This window comes from Oryctolagus cuniculus, chromosome 3 (assembly GCF_051225735.1).
Source record: "Oryctolagus cuniculus isolate XC-2025 breed Fujian yellow rabbit chromosome 3, ASM5122573v1, whole genome shotgun sequence".
Lineage (NCBI taxonomy): Eukaryota > Metazoa > Chordata > Mammalia > Lagomorpha > Leporidae > Oryctolagus > Oryctolagus cuniculus.
The window spans coordinates 37,009,180-37,033,207 of record NC_142869.1 but is presented as its reverse complement, the minus strand read 5'-3'; the positions used below and the strand labels follow the sequence as shown (position 1 = coordinate 37,033,207).

At 39.7% G+C, this 24,028-nt stretch overlaps 1 protein-coding gene across 16 annotated transcripts in view; it reads left to right on the top strand.

The window, feature by feature from the left end:
• NBEAL1 (neurobeachin like 1) overlaps positions 1-24,028 on the top strand; it is a 197,675-nt gene that overhangs the window by 31,217 nt on the left and 142,430 nt on the right. For 14 of the 16 annotated variants that reach the window (XR_016231935.1, XR_016231936.1, XR_016231937.1 and 11 more), the window contains 4 exons: positions 4,523-4,684; positions 16,276-16,357; positions 16,822-16,949; positions 23,209-23,291. Coding sequence is in view for 4 of the 16 variants with exons in the window: in XM_089330021.1 (XP_089186147.1) it covers positions 4,523-4,684; positions 16,276-16,357; positions 16,822-16,949; positions 23,209-23,291 (455 nt within the window). In the remaining 12 variants the exon portion in view is untranslated. Of the gene's footprint in view, positions 1-4,522; positions 4,685-16,275; positions 16,358-16,821; positions 16,950-23,208; positions 23,292-24,028 lie in introns of those variants that run through there. The other 2 variants (XM_089330034.1, XM_089330030.1) reach the window with 2 other exon arrangements.

Sequence of the window (24,028 nt, the reverse complement as noted above, 5' to 3'; positions counted from 1 at the left end):
AAATCTTGAACTGTCATCAAAATAAGATTATGTTTAATGATTTCTAATAAAAGTATGCTTGTTGTTTGTACCTAGTAGTATTTTTTTAAAGATTTATTTTATTATTTATTTGAAAGACATAGTTACAGAGAGAGAGAGAGAGAGACAAAAACAGAGGTCTTTACCCAATGGTTCACTTCCCAGATGGCTGCAAAGGCCGGAGCTGCACTGATCTGAAGCCAGGAGCTTCCTCTGGATCTCCTACGTGGGTGCAGGGGTGCAAGCAGTTGGGCCATCTTCTGCCTTCCCAGGCCATAGCAGAGAGCTGGATCAGAAGAGGAGCAGCTGGGACTAGAACCAGCACCCATATGGGATGCCAGCACTTCAGGCCAGGGCTTTAACCTACTGTGCCACAGCGCCAGCCCTCCTAGTAATACTTCTAAAAATTGTATTTATTTTCCTTTATTTGAAAGGCAGAGAGATGCATAAATAACAGAGTTCTTCTTCTCCTGGTTCACTCCCCAGATGCCATTAACAGCCAGGGCTGGGCCAGGCTGAAGCCAGGAACCTGTAACTCAGTCTGATTCTCTCATGTGGGTGGAAGGACCTGGGTACTTGAGCCATTATTTCCTGCCTTCCAGCAGGAAGTTGGGTTGGAAGTGAAGGATCCTGGACTTGAACTAGACACTCCAGTATGGCATGTGGTATCCTAATGTCCCAACAACTGTGTCAGATGCCTTCCCTGAAGTACTTTATTTTAATGATTTGCAACTCACTTTAAATAATATGTCTAAGGATTCTATTGAGTAAGGATTTTGACCTTTGAATGTTTGGAATATTGGAATGAAAGCTTCTAAAGTTTCTAACGTAGAACAGATGTTTAGCCTAGCAGTTACCACATCTAAGTGTGAGTTTGATTCCTGGCTCCATCTCTGACCCTAGTTTCCAGCCAGATTCCCAGGAAACAGCAATGATTACTCATGTAATTGGGTTCCTGCCACTGTGGGAGACTTGCCTTCCTGGCTCCCAGCCCCAGCTGTTTTGGCTGTTTAAGGAGTGAACCAGTGGATGGGAGCTTTTTATTCTTCTGTGTTTCTCTGTGTAGCTCTCAAATAAATTTTTAGAAAGTATGAAGTTTCTAACATGCAACTGTTATTATCCATACATTATAAATGTCTCTTTTGTTGGGAGATCATTTCCAAACATGTTATTTCGACTTATATTACTACTATGTCTAAAGAAAGGAGAGAATACCAAGAACATTGCTTTATTTATGATATACTTGGTGTGGTTTAAGTTGTGTTTGATATCTTTGTCAAAAAATTAAATTGTGGGCAGGACATTTGGCCTAGTGGTTTAAATGCCTGTGTTCCACATGGGAGTCCTGGCTTCACTTTCAGTCCCGGCTTCATTCCCAATTTGAACTGCTTGGCTTATGCAGATCCTGAGAGGCAGCAGTGATTTTTCAAGTAATTGGATTCCTGCTACCCACATGGGAGACCTGGGTTGAGTTTTAGGCTCCGAGCTTCAATATTATACCATCCCAGCCATTGCTAGAATGGGGAGGGGGGATGAACCATGGATGAAAACTTTTCTTTCTATTTGTTTCTCTGCCTGTCAGAAACAAATGAATACCTCCCCAATCCTAAACCATGAATAATAGATTTTACTAGTAAAAGCATTAAAAATTCAACTGGATGTTATTTGCAAGATAGTATATTGTTAGTCACATCACCTTAATGATGAGAAAATCATAATCCTCATTTAAGCTGACTTTAAAGAATTTCCAAGGAAAGAATTCAAAACACAGACAGAGCTTTCTACCAGAATTTAAAACCTCAGACTTTAGACTTCTTCGTGTTAGACACAGACAACCAATAGTTGCTTTTCACAATAGACATTCAACAGCCAAGAGGAGACATGAAACAGATTTCTGAAGTTTAGGAAATTGCACCAAAAGGAGGATGGAATTTTGGACAGTAAAGCCCCAGAGGTGGGAAAATGCTTCCAAGTTCTTACAGTGCTCATTACTTTAGGAACATGGCCCAAAATCTCAACTTCATCTCTAAACCATTCTAATTAAGCCTTACTTTTACAATGAGAATTAGTAAACATACTCTTCTTTTAGAAGCTAAATTTTTAGACTGTCTATTTATTTTAAAAAAAAGGTACAAATTAGAGAATGTGAAGACCAAGGGCAAAAATAAATACTTTTTTTAAAAAAAGATTTATTTTATGTATTTGAAAGAGTTACAGAGAGGGAGGTCTTCCATCCTCTGGTTCACTCCCCAAATGGCCGCAATGGCTGGAGCTGAGCTGATCTGAAGCCAGGAGCGTCTTTCACGTCTCCCAGGCAGGTGCAGGGGCCTAAGGATTTGGGCCATCCTCTGCTGCTTTCCTAGGCCAGTAGCAGGGAGCTGGATCAGATGTGGAGCAGCCAGGACACAAACTGGCACCCATGTGGGATGCTGGTGCTGGAAATACTCTTTTAAATAACTGGGATTGGGATGGGGGCTGTGCTGTGGCTTAGTAGGTTAAGCTACCACCTGCGATGTCAGCATCCCATAGCCGTGCCAGTTGGAGTCCTGGCTGCTCCACTTCCAATTCAGCTCCCTGCTAATGTGCCTAGGAAAGCATCAGAGGAGGGCCCAAGTGCTTGGGCCCCTGCATCCCATGTGGGAGACCTGGATGAAACTCCTGGCTCTTGGCTTTGGTCTGGCCCAGCCCCAGCTGATATAGCCATTTGAGGAGTGAACCAGTGGATGGAAGATCTCTTTCTCTCTCTCTCTTTGCCTCCCCCTCTCTGTGTAACTCTGCCTCTCATGTAAATAAATCTTTAAAAATTATGTAAAAAATAAATAGGATGAAATATTAGAAATCTAATGTTTTCGTTTTGGTGACATGTTTTTGGAGAAGTAGGAAGAAATAGTTTAGCTTGGTCTTGAAAATTATGTTTAAGTGTTTGTTTATTCTCTGGAAGCAACAATGATTTTTCTAGCCACTACTTTTTAGTTTGTTAGGAGAAGACTGTGTTAAAAATGAGAGGTTTTCTGGTACTGCCTATAAATGAGAGACAGTTAAAGAATCCAAAGCTGCAAGTGACATGGTGCCAAAGCCAAAATGAGACATGGTATTTCTGTAACTTGATAGTAGAATTTGGCAGTCTTTGTAATGTTCTTTATGGTTTATTTTCTGTGTAATTTAATTAAAATAAGGTGTTCATTTTATAAAACACTTCCTTTATGTTGTAGAATGGTTCAGAAAGAGGCAAAATATATTTATCATGTGAATTTGTGTGATTACTAGTGATATGCTTCAAATTATTCTGTCTGCAGTGAATCAAGTGGTCTTTTACTGAATGTAAAAATGTTAGTCGTATTTCACATTAAACATTGTCTGCAGAAGAGACTGCTATAAAGTCATTTAGTCATGGGAGCTTACATTCAGTTACACAATGCTAAACTTTTTTATATACTTTATTTTTATTCACTAGTTATGATTTTTTTTTTTTTAAATTTTTTGACAGGCAGAGTGGACAGTGAGAGAGAGAGACAGAGAGAAAGGTCATCCTTTTGCCGTTGGTTCACTCTCCAATGGCCGCCGCGGCCAGTGCACCGTGCTGATCCGATGGCGGGAGCCAGGTACTTATCCTGGTTTCCCATGGGGTGCAGGGCCCAAGCACTTGGGCCATCCTCCACTGCACTCCCTGGCCACAGCAGAGAGCTGGCCTGGAAGAGGGGCAACCGGGACAGAATCTGGTGCCCCGACCGGGACTAGAACCTGGTGTGCCGGCGCCGCAAGGCGGAGGATTAGCCTAGTGAGCTGTGGCGCCGGCCTTAGTTATGATTTCTTTAGAAATAGTATATATATGGAGCTTGTACTGTGGCCATCTCAGGTAAAGCTATTACCTGCAGCACCAGCATCCAATATGGGTGCCAGTTTGAGTCCTGGATGCTGCATTTTCAATCTAGCTCCCTGCTGATACATCTGGGAGAGTGGTCGACAATGGCCCAAGTCCTTGGGCCCCTGCCCCATGTGGGAGACCTGGAAGAAGCTCCTGGTTCCTTACTTTGGCCTGGCCCAGCCCTGGCCATTGCAGCCGTTTGGGGAGTGAACCAGCAAATTGAAGACCTCTCTCTGTCTCTGCTTCTCCCTCTCTGTAACTCTGCCTTTCTGATAAACAAATAAAGCTTAAAATAAATTCTAAATATTTCAATTAAAAATAAAAGCAACTAAGGATACTAGCCTCTCTCTTTCTGTCTTCCCTTCCCCATCTCAGGTTTTCTTCTCCTTGTCTGCCTGGTCTCTGTGCCTCCCTTGCTTACCTTTCCCCCTACTCCTTCCTCAGCAAGACTCCTCTGAAGTCAAACTCATTGCTTAGCTCTGGTGATCATCTGGTGATGCCTTGTAAATGAGAAGGCACAGAGCTATGTAGGAAGAATAAAAGAACTTCTTTAGAGTTGAAAATGTGGTTCATTGAAGTGACAGAGTTTTTTTTCTTATATTACAGTACTGTTCTTAATTTTTTCCCCTTATATTGTAGGGTAGATGATATGCCTCCAGGAATATCTCTGCTTCCTGATAATATTCTGCAGGTTCTGAGGATCCAGCTCCTCCAGTGTGTTCAGAAAATGGCCGATGGGTTAGAGGAACAACAACAGGCCTTGTCCATTTTGCTTGTCAAGTTCTTCATTATTCTTTGCAGGTAACTGGTACAGAAAATAAATTGATTATCTGTTTTTTAAAATAATTGTTACCAACTTGATAATAATAATAATGCACTAATGATGTTTGTTGTTCATATGGAGCTTTAAAGAGTGAATGCCCCTCTTGCAATAGGCTTGGGGTTTTTAGTATATTGGAAAGCCTTTTAGTTACTAAACCTAGTTTAAAGATATTCAACCAAGATTTTTTTTCTACCAACCAGGACTTTTAAAATTTGCTTTATAGTGTTAATCAGTGACAGGAATTTTTACTAAAGCAAGAAATTATTACAAACCAGGGGCCGGCATTGTGCCTCAGCGAGTTAAGCCTCAGCCTGAAACACCAGCATCCCATATGAGTGCTGGTTCGAGTACTGGCTGTTCTGCTATCGATCCAACTCATTGCTGATGCACCTGGAAAGGCAGCAAAAGATGCCCCAAATGCTTGTGCCCCTGCTACCTATGTAGGAGACCTGAATGAAGTTCTAGGCTCCTGGCTTCAGCCTGGCCCAGCCCTGACCATTGTAGACATTTGGGGAGTGAACCAGCAAATGGAAGATACTTGTCTCTGTCTCTTCCTCTCTCTCTAACTCTGCCTTTCAAATGAGTAAATAAAATCTTAAAAAAAAGAAATTAAAGAAGGAAATTATACCAGTTTTGTCTCTGTGGTTCTCATCTGTAACTGAATGCATATTTTTATTATAGTATGTTATTGCTTATGAAAATGTTTTTCTGTCTTCCAAATATTTCCTTTTAACATTTTACTGAATGTATTATAATTATTCTTGAAGTTGTCATATTTTCCAGGTTTACAGACTATGTGATACTTAAATTTTGAGGTGCATGAGTATCAACTTGGAAGCTTAGAAATAGAGAGCTTGAAGCTTATTTATAGAAATTCTGATTCAAAAGAGCTCACACACCTGGAGTTTTCAAAAATTGAATACTAATCTGCATATAAAAATTGAAAATAGGAGAATCATTGAGTTGACAGCATAAAATGCTATTGCAAATCTGCCTTATTTTTCCAAGTAACTTCCTATCATATACACTTTATGTTTTGTAAATATTTTATAATGAATTAGCAGATGAATAGTGAATTAACTGATCTCTTAATCATGTTTGATTTAGTACCTCTTTGCTTTTGATTGAAGGAATGATGGAATGATTGAAGCAAAGTTGTTGAAAAACATTTTACCCCAGCCCTCTCTGGGAACCTTTGGCATATTTCTGTTTTCATATTTTTCATCATCTTTAGAGAAGTAGAATAAAAATTTTACAGGTTGAGGGGAAAAAAGATTTAGTCAGGCAGTAAGCCATATGTTGGACTCAATCATTTTCTGTTATTTGCTGAATTCCCTGCTGTTAACTACCTACTGCAATTTTACAGAAGTTGAAGATTCTATAGATAAATGTTTTAAATCCATTATGTCTATCTCTTGGTAATAGCAGGACACACAAAGATGTTCACATTTTTTGGCTGAAATATTTTCAGTAGAAATTAGTCTCTAATGATAAATTTCATACTCAGTAGCTGCCAATCACAGGATATATTTCTATTTCCAGAGACTTGACTTTTGTTGATGTTGTTGTTTTTTACTTTAAATTTTTTAAACTCTTTTTAAAATTTTAATAGATCTTACATTTTAAAGTAGTTTGAGTTCTTGCTTCATCCTCTAGTTTCTCCTATTTTAATATCTTGGATTAGTTTGGTAAATTTGTTATAATAATTGATGAACCAGTTATTAACTAAAGTCTGTATTTTAGATTAGGGTTTGCATTTGTGTTGTAGATTTCCATGGGTTTTGCCGTATGCATATTGTCATGTATCTGCTGTCATGGTATCATACAGAACAGTTTCACCATCCTAAAAAGCACCTTCCTCAACCTATTCATTCTCTCTATGCTCCTCCCTCTGCCCCCACCAACCACTGGCAACCTTTGATCTTTTTAATCTAGTTTTGCGTTTTCTAGATGTCATGTTTTTGGAATCATTCAGTGCAAGAGACTTCAAAAAGCTCAGAGAAAATGCATATTGTGAAAAAACTGTGAATTGATACTGACATTTGCACCAAATAAAACTTACCTTTCATTTTATTTTCCATGAACTTTTTGAAGTATATAGCCTTTTCAAAATGACTTCTCTCACTTAGCAATATACATTTATGGCTACTTCTTGTTTTCTGTGGCTTGATGTCACATTATTATTATTATTATTATTTTATTTGACAGGCAAAGTTAGACAGTGTGAGAGAGAGACAGAGAGAAAGTCGTTGGTTCACCCCTCAAATGGCCGCTATGGCTGGTGCGCTGCACCAATCTGAAGCCGGGAGCCAGGTGCCTCCTTCTGGTCCCCCGTGCAGGTGCAGGGGCGCAAGTACCTGGGCCATCCTCCACTGCCCTCCCGGGCCACAGCAGAGAGCTGGACTGGAAGAGGAGCAACCGGGACTAGAACCCGGCACCCATATGGGATGCCAACGCCACAGGGAAGAGGACAAAAAGTGAGCCACAGTGCCGGCCCCACCACATTTCTTTTTTAATCACTGAATATTATTCCACTGATGGAAAACCCCAGTTTGTTTATTCATCTATTGAAGGACTGAATCACATCTCACTTTTGACAGTTACTTATGAAAGTATTGTAGACATTAATGTACCAGAGGTGGGTGCTTGCGCTAGTGGTTGAGATGCCACTTGGGACGCCTGCATTCCATGCCAAAGTGCCCGGCTTTGAGTCCTGGCTGTACTTCTCATTCCATCGTCCTGCTGGTATACATCCTGGGAGGCCCTAAGTAACCTGCATGGGTGATCCAGATTAATTTCCCAGCTCTCAGCTTTGGCTTGGCTCAGCCCTGGCCTTTGAAGGCATTTGGGGAGTAAACTAGCAGATGGAATCTCTCTCTACCCCTCTAACCTCACCTCTGCTCCCATGTGTGAGGGCACATGTGCCTCTCAAATAAATAAAATTTTACAATTCATCTTAGCCAAAAGGCTGACAAGTGATTACATGAAGTTTTTAAAAAACCTCCATTTGCAGTTTTTGTGTGGACAAGTTTTTTATTCATTTAGGTAAATACCCAGGAACATGATTATTGTATCACATGATTAGCTTATGTTTAGCTTTACTAGAAACTTTCACATTGTCTCCTACAGTGGTTGTTATCTTTTTGGATTCCCACCAACAATGATTGAGAGCTCCTGTTGCTCTTCATCTTTTCCAGCAATTGGTGATCCCATTCTTTTAGATTTTAGCCATTCTAATAAAAGTGTGGAATATCTTGTTTTCATTTGCAGTTGTTGAATGACAGATGTGCAGCATTTTTTCATTTGGCTATTTGCCACTTATATCTTCTTTTTTGAAATTTCTACTTAAATCTTTTTGCCCATTTAAAAAATTGGATGGCTTTTTTTTATTGTGAAGCTTTAAAAGATTTTTGAATTTTTTGAGATTCAATTCTTTATCAAGTGTCTGTTTTAGAAATATTTTTTCACAGTCTATGGTTAATAGTCTTTTTTTGAGCAGATGTTTTTAATTTTAATGAAGTCCAGGTTATCAATTTGCTTTTTGTGGGCTATGTTTTTGGTTTTATATCTTAAAAATCATCATCTAGGGGCTGGCGTTGTGGCACAGCGGGTTAAGTCGCTACCTGTGACGCTAGCATCCCATGTGGGCATTGGTTCAATCCCTGGCTGCTCCACTTCTGATTCAGCTCCATGCTGATGGCCTGAGAAAACAACAGAAGGTGGCCCAAGGGTTTGGGACCCTGTCACCCACTTGAGAGACTTGGAGGAAGCTCCTGGCTTCAGCCTGGCCTAGTCCTGACTGTTGCAGCCTTTGGGGGAGTGAGCCAGTGGATGGATGATCTCTCTGTCTCTCCCTCTGCCTGTCTCTGTAACTCTTCCAATAAATAAACAAATCTCCCCCCTCCAAAAAAGCAGATATCAGCAAACTCTCAGACACTTAGGTTTTCTTCTGTGTTATCTTCTATTACTGTTGTAATTCATTCACTTTTCTATAAGCTATACTCACCCAATGTATGTTTGTTATTACTATTTTGAACAAACTATTATGTTAGATTTATGAAGAATAAGAAAAAAATTAAAGATTGTATTTTGCTATCATTTATTCCTTTTTACTTTTTTCCTTTATGTAGTCTGATGGATCTAAGAATTGATTTTTCAGTTTATTCAGCTTTTTCATTGTTATGAGGAGGAGTGATGACCTTTTTATTTTATGTTTAAAAAAATTTTTTTTTAGGTTTTATTTATTTAGTTGAGAGGTAGAGTTATAGATAGACAGAGGGAGAGACAGATAGAGAGGACTTCCAATCGCTGGTTCACTCCCCAGATGGCTGCAGTGGCTGGAGCGGGCCCATCTGAAGCCAGGAACCTGGAGCTTCTCCGAGTCTCCCATGCAGGTGCAGGGGCCCCAGCACTTGGACATCTTCCACTGCTTTCCCAGGCTATAGCAGAGAGCTGGATCAGAAGAGGAACAGCCAGTACATGAACCCGCACACTTTTTGGATGCCTGCACCACAGGCAGAAGCTTAGCCTCCTATGCCACAGTGCCGGCCGCAACATTTTATTTTTAATAACATTTATTTATTGTTTGTTTGAAAGTTTCAGGGAGAGAGAGAGATTTTCTATCTGCTGGTTCACTTTCCAAAAGGTAGCAAACTCCGTGGCTGGGCCAGGCCGAAGCTAGGAGCCTGGAACTCCAGCTGGGTCTCCCATGTGAGTGGCAGGGGCCCAGGTATTCAGGCCATCTTCTGCTTTCCCAGGAGGTGGATTGGAAGTAGAGCAGTGGAGACTTAAACCAGCACTCATATGGGATATTGGCACTGCAGGCGGCTGCTTAACCAGCTGAGCCATAAGCTTGGCTACAAGAGTGATGACTTCTAAATTATATAGGAAAATGAGAATTCTACTTACAAAGTGTAAGAGAGAGAATGTTCTGATAGAAATATAGGCAGGACTAGAGCCATGGTCTTTCAAAACTAACAGTTTTAGTATGTTGCAGTTTTGCTGTTTCATGTATTACATTTTGCCACCATAAACTTGTTTTTGAAATTTTAGTATAATCTGTGCTACTCCCCTTTCTGCATTTCAGAAGCATGGCTATAAAAGATATTTATGAAATTACAACTGAATGCTTCCTATTAAATACATGAAATTATTCTGCCACTTGTAGGACTGTAGTGAAATCAAATAACCTGAGACTAATCAGTTTAATTCTGGATTTATCTTTGAATTAATCAATATAACTTTTCTTTTCATTTGGAATTACATTTTCTTTTTGTACTCAGATTTTACTTTGTTTCATAATTTTTAAATATATAAGCTTTATTTAGATAATTTGTGTTGCATAGAATTCACCCATTTAAATTATATTATTCAGTGATTTTTAATATATTTATATACAATTGTGCAACCATAACCATAGTCAGTTTTTTTTTTTTTTTTTTTTTTTGACAGGTAGAGTGGACAGTGAGAGAGACAGAGAGAAAGGTCTTCCTTTATCATTGGCACAGTCAGTTTTAGAACATACTCATTAGCTCACAGGAAACTCTGTACCTATTAGCAGTCATTCACCATTTCATCTATCTACATCCCTTGGCAAGCACTAATTAATTTTTACTCTGAATGTTTCACAGATCATTCACTGTGTGGTCATTTGTGACTGGCTTCTTTGACTCAGCAGCGTAGTGTTTTCAATATTCATTCATGTTGGGCCAGCCCTGTGACATAGTAGGTTAAGTCTTCCTGTAGCGCCAGCATCCCATATGGGTGCCAGTTTATGTCCTGGCTGCTCCTTTTCCAATCCAATTCTCTGCTGATGGGCTGGGAAGGCAGTAGAAGATGGCCCAAGTGCTTGGGCCCGTGCATCCATGTGGGAAGCCTGGAGGAAGCTCCTGGCTTTGGATTGGCCCAGCTCTGGCTGTTGTGGTCATTTGGAGAGTGAATCATTGGATGGATGACCTCTCTGTGTTTCTCTCTGTCTCTCTCTCTGTAACTCTGCCTCTCCAATAAATAAATTTTTTAAAAAACAAAGATTCATTCAAGTTATGGAATATATCATTCTTAAATTCTGTTTTTCCATTGGATGATTACACCACATTTTATCCATTATTGAGTTGATGGAAATTTTAGTTGTTTCTTTTTGACTGTCATGAGTAATACTGCTGTGAACATCCACATGTAAATTTTTGAATGAGTCTGTATTTTCTTTCTTCTTGGGTGTATATCCAGGAATAGAATTGCTGGATCATATTATTCAGTTAATATTTAACCTCTTGAGAAACTGTTAACTATTTTTGTTTATTTCAGTCTTCTCTATAAATGCAGAAAAAATAGTGGTTGGAAAAAAATGGTGGTTGGAAATATGAACTGTGTCTGAATTGAACTTTAACAATTCCAAGCTATCATTAAGTTTACTCTAAAAATTACTTGATTCAGTGTAATTGAATCCAAGGTTGTCAAGGGCTAATTACGTAACTAAAAATTCTCTGAATTATCTTCCATGCACAATAGTGTGAAAGGACAAGTAATAAAAAATCTGCTTTAAAACTTACATTTTTAAAAATCAACATTCATCAAATGTTTTAGAACTTAAGTGAACCAAAGTTTTTTTTCAGGAAAAATAAATACGTGTGTATATGTATTTAGAAATATTTTAAATTACTGATGCTTGGTGATACTAAAAGGCACACTGGATTTTCAACTGTTTTATTATTATGTTAAAATTCACAATAGAAAGTATTTCTTTGTTATCTGAATACTTGGGCCAACCTATCCTGGTGCTTTATTTTTGATATGACAGACTTTTCTATTAAAGTATAATATAGGCCAGCACCGTGGCTCAATAGGCTAATCCTCTGCCTGTGGTGCCGGCACACTGGGTTCTAGTCCCGGTACACCGGGTTCTAGTCCCTGTTGGGGCGCTGGATTCTGTCCCGGTTGCCCCTCTTCCAGTCCAGCTCTCTGCTATGGCCCGGGAGTGCAGTGGAGCATGGCCCAGGTCCTTGGGTCCTGCATCCGCATGGGAGACCAGGATAAGCACCTGGCTCCTGGCTTTGGATCAGTGCGGTGCGCCGACCACAGCGCATTGGCCACAGCGCACCGGCTGCAGCAGCCATTGGAGGGTGAACCAACGGTAAAGGAAGACCTTTCTCTCTGTCTCTCTCACTGTCCACTCTGCCTGTCAAAAGAAAAAGTATAATATACATAAAATTATCTCATCATGTGTATATAGCTCAGTACATTATCTTTTTTTTTTTTTAAGATTTTGTTTGTTTATTTGAGAGACAGAGTTACAGATAGAGAGAAGGAGAGACAGAACAGTCTTCAATCCGCTGGTTCACTCCCTAAATGGCCGCAATGGCTGGGGCTGGGCAAATCTGAAGCCAGGAGCCAGGAGCTAGAAGTTTCCTCTAGGTCTCCAATATGGGTGCAGTGGTCCAAGCACTTGGGCCATCTTCTGCTGCTTTCCCAGGCCATTAACAGAGAGCTAGATCAGAACAGCAGCCAGGACATGAACTGACACCCATATTGAATGCCAGGCACCACAGGTGGAGGCTTAACTCACTATGCCACAGAGGAAGCCCCATCAATACATCATCTTTAAGTCAGTACACTGTGTCATCATTACTCAAGTCAAGAAATAGGACAACATTGGTACCCAGAGCCCATCCTATACTCTGTCATAATTCTAACTTCCTCACTATTCCCCAAAGATAGCTGTTATCCTGACATATAATACCATGGATTGATTTTGCCTAATTTTGAATTTTGTGAATTGAATCAATCATATACTTTCTACAGTTTTATACCTGGCTTTTTGTTTTTTTTTTTTTTTTGCTCAACTTGTGGATCTGTTTCTTTTGTATATTTCTTTTTTTAAACTATATTTATTTATTTATTTATTTTTATTTGACAGGTAGAGTTATAGACAGAGAGAGAGAGACAGAGAAAGGTCTTCCTTCCGTTGGTTGACTCCCAAAATGGCCGCCACGGTCAGCGCTGCACTGATCCAAAGCCAGGAGCCAGGCACTTCCTCCTGGTCTCCCATGCAGGTGTAGGGCCCAAGCACCTTGGCCATCCTTCACTGCCCTCCTGGGCCACAGCAGAGAGCTGGACTGGAAGAGGAGCAACCGGGACTAGAACCCGGTGCCCATATGGGATGCCGGCACCGCAGGCGGAGGATTAACCAAGTGAGCTATGGCGCTGGCCCCTGTATATTTCTTTTGATTTTCAAACTTGTGTTGCCATCTCAGTGAGTTATATTTGATTGTTAGGCATTGCTTTTGAAAAATTTTAGTGATAATTACAAGCTTAGCATGATTCTTTATTTGGAGATAGTAAAACCTTAGCTTTTGGAAAAGAAGGATCTTTCTAATAGTGATTAAGTTGATTTGGATTGGTTAAGTTGCTGTCTGCAGCACTAGCTTCACATATAGGTACCAGTTTGAGTCTCGGCTACTCTATTTCTGATCCAGATCCCTGCTAATGTGCCTGGGAAAGCAGTGGAGGATGGCCCCCCGGCACCCACTTGGGAGACCCAGAAGAAGGTCCTCACTTTTACCTTATGCCTGGCTCAGCTCTGGCTACTGTGGCCATTTAGGGAGTGAACCATCAGATGGAAAATCTATCTGTCTTTGTCTCCCCCTCTCTGTAATTCTGATTTATAAATAAATAAATAAATCTTAAAAAAAAAAAAAGATGGTTTGGATTCCAGTCTCTATTACTACTGATCAGTTTGCATTTCACTTTTATTTCTTAAATGTTGCCCTTTGGGATCTCAAACCAAAGCCTTAGAGACTATCACATCTGAGCTCTGAATTCCGGGTTTATCCCTCTGCTTGTTTCATCTGCCTCTGTCAGGACTGGAAGAAGTCATGAGTGTAAAGATGGATTTAGGGGCCAGTGCTGTGGGACAGCAGGTAAAGCCGCCGCTTGCAGTGCCGACATCCCATATGGGTGCCAGTTCGAGTCTGGCTGCTCCACTTCTGATCCAGCTCTCTGCTGTGGCCTGGAAAAGCAGTAGAAGATGGCCCAAGTCCTTGGGCCCCTGCACCCACATGGGAGACCCGGAAGAAGCTCCTGATTCCTGCGTTCAGATCGGCACAGCTCTGGCCATTGCGGTCATCATGAGCATGAACCAGTGAATGGAAGACACCTCTTTGTCTCTCTCTCTCTGCCTCTCTGTAACTCTGTGTTTCAAATAAAATAAATAAAGCTTTAAAAAAAATGATGGATCTAAATGCAGATCTCATTTTTCTGAGTTTCCTTTTTCTGTATCTTGAGTCTATAATTCATCACTGCCTTGTTAGCTTTATGATTCTTTTTTAAATAGATCTTCAGAAAATGTTTTCTTCATCTTTTCTAGTTTCTTTTAGAGGGAAGATTGATCCTTGTTACCATTACTGGACGCAGAACTCTTGGAAAGGCTTTTGATGTTACCTCTGTCTTTACTCTGTTTTCCCCAAGATGTCATGACCATCTGACTTCTTAGATTAAGAAGGCTGTTAATTCAGAGATAGGTGTTTAGTCTAAAGCTTAAGATGCCCATTCCCCACACTGAGTGCCTGCATTCAATGCCTGCCTCTGACTCGGGCTACTGGTTCCAGGTTCTTACTAATGCAGATCCTGGCTCAGGTAATAGTGATGGCTCAAGTAGATTGATTCTTGCCACTCGAACAGGGGAGACCTGGATTGAGTTTCCCACTCCCAGCTTCAGCATTGTGGACATTTGGAAAGTGAACCAGCAGATGGTAGCACTCTCTCTGTCTGTATCTTTCTTTCTATTTTGCTGTCTCAAATATATAAATCAGTAATTTTTAAAAAGAACTATGTTAATTTTTCCTATTAGGAAAGTCTACTTGATTTTAAGATATAAATTATTTTACAAGGATAAAGTATCTGAAAATTAAAAAATAATAAACTACATTTTATTATAAAAATGATTTTAAATGTAGTAGATATTAGCATATTATGTATCATACTAAAGTTTTATAGAATAAAAATTATGGCCTATGTTTTAGTTAAATATCAAGCACTTACTGAGTCATTGCTTTAATCAGGATATGACATTATGCCCTCATAGTGAATAAAGATGCTATAGCCCTTCCATCAAGTATTGTCTTTTTTAAGATTTATTTAGGGGCCAGCGCTGTGGCATAGAAGGTAAGGCCGCTGCCTGCAGTGCCGGCATTCCATATGGGTGCCAGTTCAAGTCCCAGCTGCTCTACTTCTGATCCAGCTCTCTGCTGTGGCCTGGGAAAATGGTGGAGGATAACCCAAGTCCTTGGGCCCCAGTACCATGTGGGAGACCTGGAAGACACTCCTGGTTCCTGGCTTCGGACTGGTGCAGCTCCGGCTGTTGTGGCCAATGGGGAGTGAACCAGTGGATGAAGACCTCTCTCTTGCTCTCCATAACTCTGAATTTCAAATAAATAAATCTTTAAAAAAGAGAAAGATTTATTTATTTGAAGAATTATGGAGAGAGAGAGACAGAGAGGGACTGGGAGGGTGATCTTCCATCCACTGATTTACTCCCCCAGGTGGTTGTAATGACTAGGGCTGGTCCAAGCCGAAGCCACGAGCCAGGAGCTTCATCTGGTCTTCTTTGTGAGTGGCAGGGCCTGAAACACTTGGGCCATCTTCCTCTGCTTTTCCCAGAGCATTAGCAGGTAACTGGATCGGAAGTGGAGCAGCTAGGACTCGAACTAGCACCCATACGGGATGCTGGCGTTGTAGGTGGTAACTTAACCTATTACGCCTCACACTAGTCCCCATCACGTATTTTTAATATACTCAAGGAGATATGATATCAGTCTAAAAAGAGAACTGTAATAACAAAAGCAACATTAAAATTTTAAAACCACTTGGATAGTATATTGACAACAGATACACAAAACTGAACTCTTAAGTATCTGCACTGGTGGATAAACTGTAAGAAAAAAATTTAGACATAAATATTTGGGTTACAAAAATACTGGAAATTTTTTTCTCTTTTCTGTTTCTACTTTATATTTTCCAGTTTTTTCTTTAATAAATCAATGCTAATGGGCATATATTTTTTTAAAGATTTATTTATTTATTTGAAAGTGAGAGATGGAGAGGCAGAGAGAGAGAGGTCTTCATCTGCTGACTCACTCCGCAATTGGCTGCAACGACCAGAGCTGTGCTGATCTGAAGCCAGGAGCCAGGAGCTTCTTCCCGGTCTCCCATGCAGATGCAGGGGGCCAAGGAGTTGGGTCATCTTCTACTGCTTTCCTAGGCCATAGCAGAGAGCTGGATTGGAAGTGGAGCAGCTGGGACACGAACTGATGCCCATGTGGGATTCCAGCATTGCAGGCGGTTTTACCAGCTACGCCACAGTGCCGGCCCTGGGCATGTACTTCTTATACAACATAGTTAAGTGGTGCTTGAGCTGTATTTTACAATCTCAGTGGAAGGCACTCATTTGTATAGCTATAGTGATTTTATATTTTAATAGTTGTCATTTGTACATCGTTTACCAACGTGTTTTCAAAATTCAAACTAAATATGTGAACATACATTTTATTCACTGTTTTGTGATTTTTTTTATCAGAAATCTATCAAATGTAGAAGAAATTGGGACTTGCTCGTATATTAATCATGTCATCACCATGACAACACTCTATATTCAGCAAGTAGGTGTGAACTAATATATTTTTTATTGCTTTACTGAGACTAAAAAGGTTTCACTTCTTTATATTATAGTTAATATAGTTAAATGTGTTTAGAGGGGTTAATAATTGAGAAGAGAATTAAAATTATCATTGGGTAGTATATATTTCAGATATTATCTAAAGGTAGAACGAATAGTTGTTATTTTAATTAAACAGTTTCATTAAATTAGTTTTTTTAATGACATAGTTTGTGATTTTATTGCATATCTCTCTTTACAGAAAGCATGTTATTTTCAAAAGATACTGGCTGTCTGTTTAATATGTATCTTAGGAAAAATTTAAAATTTAAGATGGTATATTTGGTTCATATGATCAAATGGCTCTTTTAGACTCAATGGGGAAATTAGTATTTTTTGCACAAAAATAATTTATTGTTAGATGTTGAATGATCATGCCTTTTAATTTTATTTTAACTTAATTTTCAGTTAAAAAGCAAAAAAAAGGAGAAGGAAATGGCGGATCAGACTTCTATTGAAGAATTTGTGATTCATGCATTGGCATTTTGTGAAAGTTTGTATGATCCTTATAGGAATTGGCGACATAGAATCTCAGGGTATGTCTTATAAAATCATAATTTTCATATAAAACAAATTCCATGATACATGTGATTCTTTAAAGCAAGTCCTTTCTATGAAAGCAATTGTAAAGATTTGTTTAAGACCCACAAGCTTAATTCAGATAAATAAACATGTTAGAGGTAATGAGTTAATTAAGTGATACTTTCAGATAATTCAGTGCATTCCTTCTCTGAACTTGTATTTTTCAATGCAGTTGAATACTAATAATCTGATAAGAAATGTTAAAAGCACAATAGCAACAAGTATAGTGAACATATTTTTCAAGAGATGTTTTCTTTTTCAAAAAGTATATTTCATAATTTTAAAAATACTTTTTGTCAGTATTTTTTACATTTATTTTTAGTTGGAGATCTTGTTCCAGTCAGAATCCATTTAGGAAAACAGAAACCCAACTAGATATTTAAGAGAATGTAATACAAGGAAGTTATTAAACAGAGATATTAGAGAACTAAAAAGGCAATAGTGCAACACTGGGGTAATTCAGAGATAGTGAATTCAGGAAACAATGACCTTCCCTAGGGAGATGTGGGAACAGAGGGATGGTGCTGGATTTAATCCAGACATTTGGAGAAGCCCTTGCAGCCAGAAAGCTCCTCTGAGGAAGGGAGCATTGCTTACCTGAGTCTGGTGTCCTGAATGGCCAGCGAGGAAGCTTGTTCTAGGACTGCCAAAAATAAGCTGAAGGCAGGAACCAGCTGCTGTTACTTTAAGTGAAGAACTTTTGCTGGCTCAGTGCTAACGAGTACAGTGGAAAAGAGGAATATGGAACCACTCCCATTTTCACTCTTTGTTGTAGTTTCTGTCTCGTGCCAGTGTTGGGGAACCCAAAAGGGAGGCAACTGGAAAAGGAGAAAGACATTTTGAAAAGTGCCTATCCCAGCATCATTGGAAGGCAGAGAGAATATAGACTAGTGGGTTTGTAGCCCAATTATAGTAGTTTATTGTAGCTTAATTACTAGTGGAGTTAAAAAAATTTAAGGTGTTTTTTGTTTGTTTTTTTAGGGAGGGATAAAATGTTTTATTTTTATTTACAATGCAGTGAGATAGAGATAGAGAATGAATCTTCTGCTGGTTCACTGGTTCACTTCCAATGGTTCTACTGGTTTACTCCTCAAATACCTGCAATTGCTGGGGCTAGGCCAGGCTGAAACCAGGAGCCTAGAACTCAATCCAGGTCTCCCATGAGGGTACACATTAGCGGGAAGCTAAAATCAAAATGGAGCTGGAACTCTAACCCAGGCACTCTAGTATGGGATGCAGGCATCTCAGGCAGCGTCTTAACCATTTTGCCAACTGGCCACCCCAAGAGTTGGGTTTTAAATGTACATATCATTCTTATCTTGCACAGATTATATGAAGTAATATATTTGTTGAGTAGCTAATTAAGCCTTTCTACAATATATACGTATTTCAAAATATTATGTTGTACACCTTAAATATACAACTTTTGTCTTTTTTTTTTTTTTTTAATTTAAATGTCAGAGTTACCGAGAGAGAAAGGAGGAAAGATAGACAATGAGATTTTCCATCCACTGGTTCACTCTCCAAATGAAGCATCTGGGACCCAAACTGGCGCTCATATGGGAGGCCAGCACTGCAGGTGGCGGCTTTACCCGTTACGCCACAGCACCGGCCCTTAGCTTAATTTTTATCTATTTATTTATTTATTTGAAAGGCAGAGTTACAGAAAGAAAGACAAGAGTCTTCCATCTGCTGGTTCACTCCCCAGTTGCCTGCAATGGTCCAAGCAGGCCATGCCAAAGCCAGGAGCTTTAACCAGGGCTCCCACATGGGGTCAGGGACCCAAATACTTGGGCCATCTTCTGCTGTTTTTACTAGACTGTTAACAGGGAGCTGAATTAGAAGTGCAGTGACTGATACTCAAATTGGTACCCCTATGGGATGCCAGCGTCTCAGGCAGCGGCTTTACCTTGCTATGCCTTAACCTTGGCCCTTATTAGCTCAATTTTAACTTGGCTTGCAGTGTCTCAGACTTCTTTGAATGGAACTAAATAAGTATGGAGAAAGAAATTTTCTCAAAATTTCTTACTCATTTATTCAAAAATCTACTTACTGAGGTCTTACCTTGTGCTAATTGCACATTTAGTAGGATTCATTGCCTGACCACAGATAAAATTTTAATTATGGTAAATGTCATCCTGGGGCTCCTATTTTTCAAATCTGGGACAATATATGTGCAAGAATCACCACAGTAACAAAAATAAACAAAGAGAATTCATGGGTTCATGCCATAGATACGATAGATAGGTAGATACACACATACATAGGTAAATAAAGACCCTTGCCTGTAGTAGAGCGTCAAATACCAACTGTAAATGTGAAATTGATGCTAGAATTGGGAAAAAGAAATTGGCATTTGGCAATGTGATTGTAAATACTGGGTCAGACATCACTGGGAAGATTTTAGTAAGGAACATAGAATGTGCGTAGTTTTAAAATGTCTCCAAGATTACTTATTACTTGCAAATGGAAAATTAGTATTTTTGGGGATAGTACCCAAATAACACAGTGGACTGAATGATCCACTTTAACATCACCAGTGAGAACCAGATTGTCGCTCCCCCTCTTCGTGGAGGAACGACACAGGACCCTGCGCTGTTCTTTCTGTCTGCTCGGCCCTCCCCGGGTTTGCTGCTGGTTCTTCCCGGGTTGGCTACTATCCCTTCCACCTCTGTGGAAGGGCAGTTCCCCCTGGCCACATTCCCCACTTCCGCAGGGGAGAGCGGCACACCGCCGGCCAGCTTTCTCGGGGGCTGCACAGATGTTCCCCTTAGATGTTCCTGGTGCATACCGTCTCTCTCCTCCTTTATAGTCCTCCTCCGCCAATCCCAACTCGGCTGCCCACACGCCGAGTACGCTGCTCTCCTCCAATCAGGAGCGAGTCCTACAGTTTATTGGTTGAACTGGAGGCACCTGTGTAGAAGCTGTTTTCTTCTCTCCCAGCGCCATATTGTGGGAGAGCAGATGCATAGAATAAGTCTTAATTCCAGTAACTCAGTCTAGTCCGGATTGTTCCCCACACAGATGGGCACCATGTGTCTTCACATGTGATACCATGAGAAGAGCGCATCATTGCTTATGTGATATTCCAGCCAAGAATGTGTCTTCCTAGTCTAATTATGAGGAAGTATCCAGCAACTCCAAAATGAAGAACCTTGTAAATAAAGGGAGGTAGCGGGGGCTAGCATCCTTTAAAAATGTCACAAAGAGAGATTGTAGAAATATTTCACATTCAAGAATAATAGAGGCGCCAGATGCAATAACCTGCCCTTGCCTTGGGAAAACTGTCCTGGAAAGGGGGGGAGTGTAGTAGAGGAGTTGTTTGGGAGAACTGACAAAACTGGAATATGGGTGATGGATTAGGTAAAAGTAGATGTATTAAATTTATTGAATTGGTACTGTACTGTTGTAGAAGACAATATCCTTATTCTTGACGAATATTCAGTACAGTGTGAATTGCACTCATTTGCTTAAAGAATTATTGAAAAATAATTGAATTGAAAAAATACACAGCCTTACCTTCCATAGAACATCTCAAGATTGAAGAGAAAGAATAAAAGAGAAAAAAAATAATATCATTTGAGAAAAAGAAGAAAAGTAAAGGGCCATGATTATGTGACTTCTCTTTAAAAAATGTTCTGAAAAATTGAGTGCAGTGTTGTGGTTCCAGTGCTACTGCTTGGGAAGCTGGTATCTCTATCTGAGTGCCAGTCCAAGTCCTGGCTGCTCCACTTCTGGTACAGCTTCCTGCTAATATGCCTGGGAAATTGGCAGATGATAGCTGAAGCACTTAGGTCCCTATCACCCACATAGGAGACCTGGATGGAGTTCCTGGTTCCTGGGTTCAGCCTGGTCCAACCCTGGCAGTGTAGCCATCTGGGGAGTGAAACAGTGGGTGGAAGATCTGTTTTGTCTCTGTTTCTTCCTCTGTTTCTATGATACTCCACCTTTTAAATGAATAAATCTTTAAAAAAGATTCTGAAAGATACTTGTGAGCACATGTGTATATAAAAATGTGTACACTGTAAAGGAGAAAGCTGATAAATATTTAGTATAAAATGTTAATGAAACCTGTGTATACTATATTTCACATTCTTTGTACTGTTATTTTAACTTTTGCAGGAGCTTAAATTTGTTTCCAAATAAATTAAAAAATTAATTTGTAATAAGAGCATAAAAAGAAGTGTTGCTAAATTAACTGGAGGATAAGAGCTTAGAAAAGTGAGATGCAGACAAGTGTTTGCCAGCCGTCTGAGAAACCGGTTGATATGTATTAGTGTCTGCCAAGTACTAGATGTTTTGCCCAAATATTAAATCGTGATGGGGCAGTCAAGTATGTTGTGTTCTGAAAATAGTACAACATGAGTTCATTTTTAACTTTACTAACTTACTGAAAACATACAATGACAACCCCACTTATTTTTAATTATTTTTAATTCATTTTGATAATTAATTTTTGGGTTCTGATACGTGTAATAGTTCTCAGCCTATTTCTCTATGTTAGCATATTATGTTTTTACCACAAATACAATCAACATTATTTGTTCATATATTATGTCTGATGTGGGGACTTTGGAATGCGTCATTGATCACAAATTGCAGGAATGGATTTTTATTATGTTAATCAGGTAAAGATATTTAGCACAGAGTGTCTGGATAGGGAATAGCCTATCTATTTATACTGTATAATAACTTAACAAAATGGAAAGAATCTCAAGGGAAAACCTACCTGAATGCTAAGTCATTTTATTCTAAACTTCTTTCTGTCACTTGAGTGAAGTTTTAAATATCAAACTCTAATAAATTTTGCTTTGCTATAAAAACCAAATCTTTGGTAGTGGTCTTAACTATGAAGATCTAATCCTCCTAGTGTTATGTTTAACATTAAATATGGGAAATATGATCATTTTTATGCTTCTACAATACTGGGAATGAACATAGACTAGAAAGCAGTACAATAGCAAATGGTGTCATTTTGAAATAATTCCTGTTGAGTCTAGATATTACATCTGAATCTTAGGACTCTGTATTTTGCCATCTGTGAGTCCAGATGTCCTCCTCCTATTTGGTGTATTCTGTTGTCAGTTGGCATTTCTTCCTAGCTTTGAATTAATTATGAGGGAAGGAATCTCAGGAACTCAGTGATAATCATTAAGAAAAAGTTACATATTAAGTCTGTGTATTATCAGTAGATCATATTTATCTTTATCTAATGATGTTAAGTACTTTTTCAGGGCAGAATAAAATGTCTAATTTATTTAGTTAGTTTTCACCAATATTTGTACTACCATATCCATCCAAGAGATTCAGATTTTTTTTTCTTGAATTGTGTGATGTTCTTGGTAAACACATGTGCAATTTCTGCCCAAACCAAGTCTAGACAACATTACATCCATCAAAACTACTATAGTTGGTATTAAAAAAAAAATGATTTCCATCCTGGAATCATACACTTAGAATGAAGCTAGTTGCATAAGCCCATTGTGTCCAGATTAAAACTTCAGAAAGTAGTAGAGTAGCCTGATTTCTGATCAATTTCAGGTATACTGTAATAATCAGCTACTGGTCTTAGCTGTTAGTTTAGCAGTACTAATAAACAGTTCTTTTAAAGATTGAAACATTGAAGCGCTAGGTCCTTTTTCAATTTCCAGTTAGTTTAAGTCTTAACCTGGCCATCGTGTTGCTTAATTCAGAAGAAATCCTTTAAAATATTTCAATTATTGGCTAGAGTTTCAAGATGATGCCAGTGCTGGAGATGTATTGTTCAATAAACAAATCAAAAGTAAAATTATAATTTGTTGTATAGCCGGAGCCGCGGCTCACTAGGCTAATCCTCCACCTTGCGGCGCCGGCATACCGGGTTCTAGTCCCGGTCGGGGCGCCGGATTCTGTCCCGGTTCCCCTCTTCCAGGCCAGCTCTCTGCTGTGGCCAGGGAGTGCAGTGGAGGATGGCCCAAGTGCTTGGGCCCTGCACCCGCATGGGAGACCAGGAGAAGCACCTGGCTCCTGCCTTCGGATCAGCGGGGTGCGCTGGCCTTGGCGGCCATTGGAGGGTGAGCCAATGGAAAAGGAAGACCTTTCTCTCTGTCTCTCTCTCTCTCACTATCCATTCTGCCTGTCAAAAAAAAAAAATTTGTTGTATAATTGTTTTGGTAATGTGTCATCTCTCACCACCTATGATATAATTTGTTATTATCTTCTTTTTTATGATAGACGCATCCTTAGTACCATGGAAAAGAGCAGACAGAAATATAAACCAGCTTCTCTCACAGTAGAGTTTGTCCCTTTCTTTTATCGTAAGTAACACCGCTGATTTCTCATCTTACTCTGATTATTCTTTATTCTGACCTTGATTGATTTGGACTTTGTGAATTTATAAGATAAAGATCTTGAGAACCTGTTATTGGAGGACCTGATTGCTTTGGTTTTGATTATTGTTCTGGTTTTATTGAATTTTCTGTTCAGAGTGTTTCCCTTTTGAGAAGAGCTGAATAATTTAATACAGTATTACAAGGCCTGTGTCGCGGCTCACTTGGCTAATCCTCCGGCACTCCGGGTTCTAGTACCGGTTGGGGCACTGGATTCTCTCCCGGCTGCTCCTCTTCCAGTCCAGCTCTCTGCTGTGGCCCGGGAAGGCAGTGGAGGATGGCTCAAGTGCTTGGGCCCTGCACCCGCATTGGAGACCAGGAGGAAGCACCTGGCTCCTGCCTTCGGATTGGCGCAGTGCGCTGGCCGTGGCGGCCATTTGGGGGGTGAACCAACAGAAAAGGAAGACCTGTCTCTTGTCTCTCTCTCTCTCACTAACTTTGCCTGTCCAAAAAAAAAAAAAAAGTATTATAAAGGTGCTTTAGAAAGTTCATGAAAACCTGGAATTAAAAGTTTATGAGAGTACTTTTTTTTTTTTTTTTTTTAAAGACAGGCAGAGTTAGACAGTGAGAGAGAGAGACAGAGAGAAAGGTCTTCCTTTTTCCGTTGGTTCACCCTGCAAATGGCTGCCACGGCTGGCGTGCTGCACCTATCCGAAGCTAGGAGC